Genomic DNA, 9,348 nt, shown 5'->3' with positions numbered 1-9,348 from the left:
TAAGGTTGTCCACGCTGGGCCTTAGCATTCCTATCGCCCTTTTTGTTTTTACTGCCCCCAGCTTGGAATTTCAATGACCAGTGAGCTACTTTTTTTCTGGGCATAAGAACAGCTGGGTCAGTTAGAGGCTCAGTCGAGAAAGGTAGGGCCCAGGACTGAGGGCAGAAGAAACGTAGACACACACTTTCCAGAGAATAAGGCCCTTTGCTGTTAACCATTACCCCATTGCTTCCTTGCAGCGTCTTCAAGGAGGCGTGACTCAGGAGGGGGCAGGTGGGAGGGTCAGCTGGTTATAATGAACCTTGTCCCTACTCTTAAGTCCTGGGTCACTGATCCAACTATGGAGGCAACTGCAGGTAGGAGGGGAGATATCCTTGAAAGGGGACTCTGGGGCAGTGGCAGAGGGCACCGATTTGGAATCTTTGGGTCTAGGACACACTTGGTATTGGGGTGTGTAGCTCTGAGGCAAACAGACAGAACGAAAGAGGAATGAAGTGAGCGTGCGTGCCTACCTTCCTGGTTCACACCCTGTGCTGATAGGCTTAGATTTACGTGCCAAAGAACTGGGAAGAGAAATAAAGGAGAATCAACAGCCCTGTGTGTGAAGATAGCGGAGCAGAATGAGAGGGTTTGGGGGTTCTCCTAAGCCCTTTAAGGTTCTTGTCATGGAAGTCCCATCCTGGGGAGGAATGTGTCTCTACTCTTACTTCTCTTTGTCCAGCAGATCTTGGAGACACGGCCATGTTAACTCTGTAAGTAGTGTGAGGGTAGAAGAAGAATTGGAGGGGGAGGGTCTCAATCCATCAGCACCCCCAGTAGGACCCGGGACCCCAGTCCAGCTACACACTTCTCTTACGTGCCTCTCCTGCCTCCTCACAGGAAGTTTAAATTCAATCCAAGGCTGGGCATTGACAACCCTGTCCTCTCTCTGGCTGAAGACCAGGCTCAGTCTGGTAACCTCCTCACCCCTGGCAACGATTACCTTTCCCTAGAGACATTACAGTGCCACACAGCCTCCTGTCTCCTTGGTAACTGCTAGCTGACTCCCTCTGATATCAGCAACTGAGTGGAGGTAGAGGGGGCAGCTCTCCCTTGGCTTTAGTCACCTGGCCCATGCAGCGTCCATTTAGTCCATTTAGCTATAAAGCCCAGCCTTCCCCTGGCTGGAAGCCGCCCAGTCCTGACAGGAGGCAGAGGCTATCCGTCATTTGATGGTCCTGTCCTTGAACTGTGCCCCCCTCCTTTCTGGCTACCTACCCACCTCCTCCTCCAGATCCCTGGAACCTGCAACGGCCTCGCTTCTGTCTGCTGAGCAGAGAGGAGCAGAAGAACTTTGGGTTCCATCTGCTGTACCAACTGGGCAAGGCTGACCATGTGGTGTACAGGGTGGATCCAGGCTCCTCTGCCCAGCGCCACGGTCTCCGGGAAGGAGACCGGATCCTAGCGGTGAACAATAACATTGTGGACCATGAGGACTACGCCATGGTGAGGCTGGCCCGGGACTCCTTGTGGAATGAAGGAACATTCCATAGCACTTCTGAGAGGAAGAGGAGTCTGACATTTACCTGGGCACTCTAATGCATGGGCCAAGCTTCACTCCTAGACCCCATGACTTAGAGGTGCCCAACTAGAAAGATTTGATAAAGGCACCTACAGAGCTGGTTTCTACAGTGAAAATACAAGTTCTAATGGGTCCTGGGACTTTACCGGGGGCGAACCTCTCTCACTCCCGTGTCCTTTCATAGGTAGTGCGCCACATCCGGGCCAGCGGTCCCCGGGTATTGCTGACAGTCTTGGCACAGCACGTGCATGACGTGGTGCGCGCTCAGCAGGGGAGCGATGCCTTCCTTTGTCCTACCCTAGGATCCGCAGTCAGGCCCCGGTTGTGCCATGTAGTAAAAGATGAAGGTGGCTTTGGCTTCAGCATCACCCATGGTGAGCCTAGGGCCCTAGATGGGACAGTCAGGGATGGGAAACCCAGCCTCTGCATGCAGCAGGCTGGAAGTTCCTTTGTCCGCCTTTAGGATGTCGGGGTTCTTTCTGGCTGGTTCTCAGTTCTGGAGGAGCCGCTGAGAGGGCAGGGGTGCCCCCTGGGGCCCGGCTGCTAGAAGTAAATGGGGTCAGTGTGGAGAAGTTCACTTCCAGCCAGCTCAGTAGGAAGGTAGGGTTTCCTGCAGTGACTTTCTACCTGAACCCTGCCTCCTGACCTGAGGGTCGGTCTGTCACCCCTCTTTTATTCTCTATAGTTTGTGAGAGGCCCGTCCTCATCCTTGGGTGTGGGAGGGTTGCTGAGGGGATCTGCCTCTCCATCCCCATGCTGATGGCCAGCGCTTAAACTCTTGCTGGGTCCCCACAGCTTTGGCAGAGTGGCTATCAGGTGACTCTGCTGGTGGCAGCGCCGGAGGTTGAGGAACGGTGTCGTCAACTGGGAATGCCTCTTGCTGCACCCCTGGCAGAGGGCTGGGCACTGCCCTCCAAGCCCCGGTGTCTAAACATAGAGAAAGGGCCTCAAGGCTTTGGCTTCCTGCTCCGGGAGGAGAAGGGCCTGGACGGTTGCCTCGGTGAGTGGCAGCCCTAGGGGTGGGTAGGAACTGGGCCTTAGGATGGTCATACATACCCAACTGCACACTTCTCAGTGATCATGAGAGGTGCCCCAGTCTGAGCCACAGCCCTTGGGCATCCTCTCATGTACTATGGGGTTAGTCCCTGGGAGAGCATGGGGGCGAGTCAGGGAGGAGCAGTGATATGTCCATGTCACATATGTCTAGCATATGTCTCTGTCCTAGGGCAGTTCTTATGGGAGGTGGACCCAGGACTGCCAGCTGACAAGGCTGGCATGAAGGCTGGGGACCGCCTGGTGGCTGTGGCTGGGGAAAGCGTGGATGGGCTGTGCCATGAGGAGACAGTGTCCAGGATCCGAGCGCAGGGCTCTCGCGTCTCCCTCATTGTCGTCGATCCTGAGGCTGACCGCTTCTTCAACATGGTGCGCAAGTGACAGGGTTAGGGGGGCAGGTGGGAATGGAGCAAGGCTCAAGTGCCACAGGTTTGCTCTGTCTGCCCCCCACCCCAGGTACGGCTGTCTCCCCTCCTCTTCTTGGAGAACACAGAGAATGCTGCCTCCCCTCTTGCAGAAACGAAGGACTTTGCAGCTGAAGACACAGTTGAGCCTTCTAGCCCTGTCGGCTCCCGCCAATGCTTCTTGTACCCTGGGCCCGGAGGTGGCTATGGATTCAAGCTCTGCTGTGTGGCCAGTAGGCCTTGTCTCTTCGTTTCCCAGGTGACTGATGTCCCATGCGCCTTGGACTCTTTCCATCATCTATCACCTACCTTCCTCTGCCTGCCTGCTTGCCCAGCCTTAGAACACATGACAAATGCTTCCGTGTGTTCCCCCCTACGCTGCCAGGTGACCCCAGGAGGCTCTGCTGCCCGAGCAGGGCTGCAAATGGGAGATGCAGTTTTGGAGGTGAATGGATATCCTGTGGGTGCAGACAACGACCTGAATAGGCTTCAGCAACTGACTGAGGCTGAGCCACCCCTCTGCTTGAAGCTGGCAGCTAGGGATCCACAGGACTTGGAAGCCTGGATCTCCTCGGAGTCCGGTAAGGTGAAATCAAAGAGACAGACAGATCTATGAGAAGGGCAGAGAGGAGGGTTGCTGGGTAGAGCTGAGAGGGGCGTGCAAGAGGGAACTGTAGGTCATAGGAGGTGGGACAGAAGGATCCTGAAGCAAGTCCCATTCCTGAGTGGTCTGAGCATTTTGGGGCAGGAAAATGAACTCTTCCAGTCCCAGACTGACTCTGTCCTTCCTTTTTTGTGTAGGACTGGACCCTGCCTTCAGAGCTGCTATAGGATACCCCTGCTTGGCACAGATTTGCCTAGTGGCTTTCCTACCCTTGCTCTGCACCCTGAGGTGGCAGAAGCCAGGAATGGTCTCTCCAAGCAGGAAGCAGGAGCTGGAGGATTCAGATCGCAGGACTTCCAGGGTCTTCTTCCATTCTCGTGAGCCTACCTCCAGCAGAGGGGCTTAGGCAGAGACCTCAGGCAGGCTCATGAGGGAGCCCAAATCTCCACAGGATGTTATGGAGAAGTTTTGAGGACCTGTGCTGCAAATATGAATTTCTGCTCAAGAAAGTGATGCTGTGGAGCCTTTTAGCATCAAAGCCACCGAGAACTCAGGCTAGCTATGATTCTAGGATTATATGGCACGAGGATTTGGAGATCAGCCATATTTTCTTTCTGTGGACACCTTAGAAACTTGGGAGCTGGTTCCTGGCCATTGGAATGTCCTGTTACTGTCTTCCCCAGTGGGCTAGTGAGATGGCTCAGTTGGTAAAGGGGCTTGCTGCCAAGCCTGACAACCTGAGTTCGATTCCCAGAACCCCATGGTAGAAGGAGAGAATCATTTCCAGGAAGTTGTCCTCTAGCCTCCATATGAGCACCTTAGTATGCCACTGTCCAAATAAATAAGTAAATATATATATATGCATACTTATGCAGTCTTTCCATATAAATCTGACTTTGTGTTTTTGTTGGTGAGGATAAACCAAGGTAGTTTAAAGGAACCAAAAGTGTTCCAGGCCTAAGGGAATGAGATCTAGTTAGTTTCTATAGGAGAGGCTTTAGAACTCTCTCCATTTCTTTTTCTTTCTTCTTTCTTTCTTTTTTTTCTTTCTTTCTTTCTTTCTTTTTTTTTTTTTTTTGAGACAAGCTTTCTCTGTGAAACAGTCCTGGCTATCCTGGAACTCACTCTGTAGACCAGGCTGTCCTCAAACTCACAGAGACTCACCTGCTTCTTTCTCCCAANGTGTGCACCACCACAAAGCCTTTTTTTTTTTTAAAAAAAAAAGTAAAATAAAAGATTTATTTATGTATTTTATGTATATGGATACTTTGTCTGCACGTACATCTGCATACCAGAAGAGGGCATAAGACAGTTGTGAGCTGCCATGTGGGTGCTGGGAATTGAACTCAGGACCTTCAGAAGAGTAGTGAGTGCTCTTAACTACTGAGCCATCTCTTCAGCCTCCTAGAGGATGGTTCATTTTTTTATCACTCAGTGTTTAGGGCAGTGGGGCAATGGATTAACCCAGAACACAGGTGTCCCACGAGAGTCATTCATCAATGTTATAGGCCACAATCCAGTTCTGTTGAAATTCTACATCAAGTCGCTTTATTTCTAGGCCTCAGAGATTAGAGGCCAATGGCCTCAAAGATCCAGGGGGTTGAGACCAAACTGACGTAGCTGCTCCTTGTGCCTGGTGTGGAGTCTCAGCGCAGCTGCATCCCACTGAGGCTTGACAGCTCTCAGTTTGGCCAAGAGACAGTCCAGACTTCCCTGTGAACGCCCAGCTTTCATTCCCAGGAAGTGAGGGAAGGGTGAAAGTTGCCCAGCTTGCTAATAGTTCTTTGCTAATGGCTTCCTTTTCCTTCCTTCCTTCCTTCTTTCCTTCCTTCCTTCCTTCCTTCCTTCCTTCCTTCCTTCCTTCCTTCCTTCCTTGCTTCCTTCTGTAAGATACCCTTGCTTTGTAGACCAGGATGGCTTTGAACTCAGAATTCTCCTGCCTCAGGTTCCCAAGCACTGGACTGCAAGCATGAACGATCATGCTTAGCTTCCCATTGTTCTCTCTCTCCCACTCTCTCTCTCTCTTTTCAACACCCAGGATTGAACCTAAGGCCTCACACATGCTAGGCAAGTACCCTTTCCACTGAGCTGTCCATCAATCCCTCTTTTCACTCTTTATTTTGAGATAGAGTCTTACTACACTGCCTAGGCTGACTTTGAACTCTGTACCTAGGTTGGCCTTGAACCCATGATCCTCCTGCCTCAGTCTTCTGCACAGTGCCACTCCTTTCCTTCCCTGCTCTTTGTCCCCACTCCTCTTCCTATTTCCCTCCTCCCACCTCTGTGCAGCTATTGAACCCAGGGCTGTGCACACCAGTGACCTATGCCCGCAGCTCCTGATTATTTTGAGTCTAGGTCTCACTATGTATCAGCGACATAGCACATTGTAGCTAATGTTGACCTGGAACTCAAAATCTTTCTGTCTTAGCCACCCAAGTACTGGAATTATAAATCACTGGCTCTGTCAATGGTTGTATCTTCTGATTGCCCTTAGAATAGAACATGGCTCCTTTAGGTTGCGGATCATCACACTAGTTGGGGCCATAGGATTGGAGGGTTCTGGGATACTGAGAAGATGGTCTCTAGGGAGTGGTACTTACATGCAAAATTTCCTCATACTTGGCCTCCATGTTTGCCACGTGGGCACGAAGCTGAGCCAGGGTTTCACCTTGTTCTCTGAGGGCTTTCTCAGCCTCTTCCCTTGCTGTCTTAGCCTCCCTTTGACATGTTTCTAGGGAACAGGGCAGAAAGATAAAGAAGACAGGATGGTGACGCTATACCAAGATCCAAAGGTACCTAAAAGGGTACCTCGACAAAGGTCATTACAGACTTCCGGGATCATCAACCTTCCTGAGGTCACTGTAAGGACTCACTGAGGGAGGGCAGAATGAGTAGAGGTTTTGAGATAGGAGATGGGTCCAAAGTCTGGTGGTTGTCACATATACAGCATGGGACAAGTATCTCTGGGTCTCCATGTCTTAAATATTTGACTTTGTTTTGTTTAAGACAGGGTCTTATGTAGCCCAGGCTGGCCTTAAACTCTCCCTGTAGCCAAGGACAACCTTGAACTCCAGATCTTCTTCCCTCTGTTTCCCAGGGTTGGAATTATAGACTTGTACCAACTAACATGGTTCAGTTTCATTATCTTTATAAATATTTTTATTTATTTTTAATTTTATATTTTGGTTTTAGAAATAATATTATTTTGCCCCCACCCCATGTGTATATGTATGCATGTGCCTGTGGAGGACAGAAGAGGGTATGGGATTGGATCCTCTGAAACTGGAAGTATAATGGTTGTGAGTCACCATGTGGGTTCTGGGAGTCAAAGTCAGGCCCTCAGGAAGAGCAGCCGGTGTTCATGACCATTGAGATCTCTCTCTAGCCCCTTCTTTGTCTTTGGAAGGAAAATGATATTTGCTCCTCCTGTTTGCTGTGAACCCTTAAAAGTGAAAATGCATGTCAAAACACCTAATACAGGAGGTGCTCAATAAATGTTGAATTTTAATTCGAAAGACGGCTGGAGATGGAATTCGTGGCCTGTCTAAGCAGCTCTTGAACATTTACAGTGGCACTGAGACATTTCGGGTGTGATAGCTCTCACCTGCAGTCCTTCCTTTCCGGAGACAGAGGCTGGAGGATCACTGTGAGTTCAAGGCCACCTCAGGAGGAGACTGGAACAATGGCTCAAAGGTTAAGAGCACTGGCTGCTGCTCTTGCAGAGGACCCGGTTTCTGTTCCTAGCACCCACTTGGTGGCTCAGAATCATCTTTAACTCCAGTTCCAGGGAATCTGATGTCCTCTTCTGACCTCTGTTTTCTCATCTGATTGGTAAATTCACTGATTTAACGAGTAGTTATTTAAGGCCTTCTACAAGGTGTTCAGCCTTGAAGATACTGAATTAAATTAAGGCTATTGTTTTCTGTAGTTTGGTTGTAAAAGCCAGCTAAGCTATTAAATGCATTTTCCTTAGGACAGACAAGGCAGTGAAGGGGGGTAGCTTCTGGACCTGGGGAGATTAGACAAAGGGGAGATGGGGTGAGAGTCCTACCTTTCCTTTACCTCTATCTTAGAGAGTTTTAAAGTTTTTCTTTTTTTTAGAGTTATTTATTTTGTTATTTTATGTGTGTGTGTGCTTTGCAGGCGTGTATGCACGTACACCACGCGGGTGTCCGTGAAGGAAAGAAGAGGACATTAGATGCCCTGGGGTTGGGATTACAGATGGTTGTGAGCCCCTCTGAGGGTGCTGGTTCAGGTTCTCTGTAAGAGTGCTCTTAACAGCTGAGTCAACTCTCCTAGAGGCCAAATCCAGCCCCTAACAGAGGTCTGTGTCACCGAACTCTGTTCAGAGGAAAGTTGGGGTGAAGGTGACCCTAGTTAAAATTCAATCAGCAGACTGTAGACTTCCGGAGAAGGACTTTCTAAGTCCACTCTCCCATGCCAGGTCTTGTTAGGGATCCTATGAAAGAAAGGGTGAGCGATGGGGACTACCTAGCTGTTTCTGCCAACTTCTCACTTCCTCTTCCAGATGCTTGCTTCGGGTTTTCAACTCCTCTTGCAGGGCCCGACGCTGGCGGTTCATCTCTGAAGAGGAGCCATAGGGATGGAGGTGTGAAGAAAGGAAATGAGGTTGCGTATGGAGAAAAGTCTCCGTCAAGGAACAGAACTGAGAAACTTGGGAGACCTTGAAACAAGCTCTCACCCCACATCAGTGTAAGAGGGGGACCCTAGCTCTTCTTCCCGGTCACCCCCAAAGGTAAAGATAAAGCGCTGTGGGCTACATTCTGTTTCACACATCTATCAAGTGTGCGGCATCAGATATTCTAGGGTGTGGGGATCTATGTTCTGCCAGGGACCTGTCTTTGGTTCTTAGGACCCTGCCTACGCAGGGACTGGAGCTATTAGGTATGGCAGTTAGGATTCCTCTTAATTTCCCTTCCTTGAATTCCCCGACTTTCTTGGTTGTCCTCTTCGATGCCCCTGCCTCCTGCCCCCTGGCCAGTCAAATCATACCTGCATATACAGCCTTCCCTTCGCTTTGGGCCCTTTCCAGTTCAGCTTCCAGCTCTTGCAACCTCTGCTTCAGCCTGTCTTCAGAAGCCTTGGCTCTGCGAGTCTCATCCCTCTGTAGTGCTATGAACAGCAACAGAGCCATGCTCAGGGCTGATTGTGGGTCCCACAGAATCAATCACCATAGCCCCCATGAGCTATGTTTACCTCTGGGAACTTGGTGACAGGTGTTAACTTCTTATTCTCTTTATTAGTTGCATCTCACCAAACCCATAGGGTTTTCATTCCTTAGGAGTCAACATTCCCTCCATGTTCTGGCTACTAAAAGACCATGGCTTTCCTGAGCTGTGGGTTAGCTCCATGGTAGAACACTCGCCTATCATGTATGAGGTAGTGGTTCCATTCCCAGTGCGGGGGGAAGAGGAGAATAGCTTCTTTCATTGGTCTTCACTGCCTTGCCTTTCCTCACAATCTTTGCCAACATGAAATGGCTAGCTTGCTTTAGCCCTGCACATAGCTCAAACCGCCAGTTCCCCAAGAACCCAGAAATGCCCCACGTGCCATGTGTTGGGTGGCTAACTTATTGTCAACTTGACATAAGCTAGAGTCATCAACGAGGGAGCTTCAACTGAGAAAATGCCTCCATAAGATCAGGCTGTAGGCAAGCCTTTAGGGCATCTTCTTTTTTTTTTTTTTTTTTTTTTTTTTTTTTTTTT

General features: G+C 50.0%; 2 protein-coding genes across 9 annotated transcripts in view; one reads left to right on the top strand and one right to left on the bottom strand.

Moving 5' to 3' along the window:
* The first annotated feature begins 266 nt into the window (after window positions 1–266).
* Window positions 267–4,797, top strand: Nherf4 (NHERF family PDZ scaffold protein 4). Of its 6 annotated transcripts, none has more exons than XM_050120087.1 (11): window positions 271–356; window positions 722–752; window positions 880–1,028; window positions 1,274–1,485; window positions 1,746–1,935; window positions 2,025–2,161; window positions 2,357–2,561; window positions 2,787–2,983; window positions 3,071–3,277; window positions 3,404–3,604; window positions 3,820–4,797. In XM_050120087.1, the coding sequence occupies exons 1-11, from the start codon at window positions 296–298 to the stop codon at window positions 3,847–3,849; spliced, it is 1,620 nt and encodes a 539-aa protein (XP_049976044.1). In that variant the 5' UTR covers window positions 271–295; the 3' UTR covers window positions 3,850–4,797. The 6 variants fall into 6 exon arrangements, with proteins under 6 accessions (XP_049976050.1, XP_049976044.1, XP_049976047.1 ...); XM_050120090.1 differs by having other exon boundaries at window positions 275–356; window positions 880–953; XM_050120089.1 differs by having other exon boundaries at window positions 297–356; window positions 725–752.
* A 115-nt stretch (window positions 4,798–4,912) lies between these two features.
* Drc12 (dynein regulatory complex subunit 12 homolog) overlaps window positions 4,913–9,348 on the bottom strand; it is a 6,103-nt gene continuing 1,667 nt past the window's right edge. For all 3 annotated transcript variants that reach the window (XM_050120096.1, XM_050120097.1, XM_050120098.1), the window contains exons 4-7: window positions 8,636–8,755; window positions 8,114–8,206; window positions 6,223–6,353; window positions 4,913–5,335 (exon numbers count right to left, since the gene is read on the bottom strand). In XM_050120096.1, coding sequence (XP_049976053.1) covers window positions 5,207–5,335; window positions 6,223–6,353; window positions 8,114–8,206; window positions 8,636–8,755 — 473 coding nt within the window. In that variant the 3' untranslated portion in view covers window positions 4,913–5,206. The remainder of the gene's footprint in view (window positions 5,336–6,222; window positions 6,354–8,113; window positions 8,207–8,635; window positions 8,756–9,348) is intronic.

This window comes from Alexandromys fortis, unplaced genomic scaffold (assembly GCF_014885135.2).
Source record: "Alexandromys fortis isolate MF-2015 unplaced genomic scaffold, M_Fortis_MF-2015_v1.1 scaffold_190, whole genome shotgun sequence".
Taxonomy (NCBI): Eukaryota; Metazoa; Chordata; class Mammalia; order Rodentia; family Cricetidae; genus Alexandromys; species Alexandromys fortis.
The sequence above is the reverse complement of the archived record's forward strand: the minus strand, read 5'-3'. Positions and strand labels throughout refer to the sequence as shown.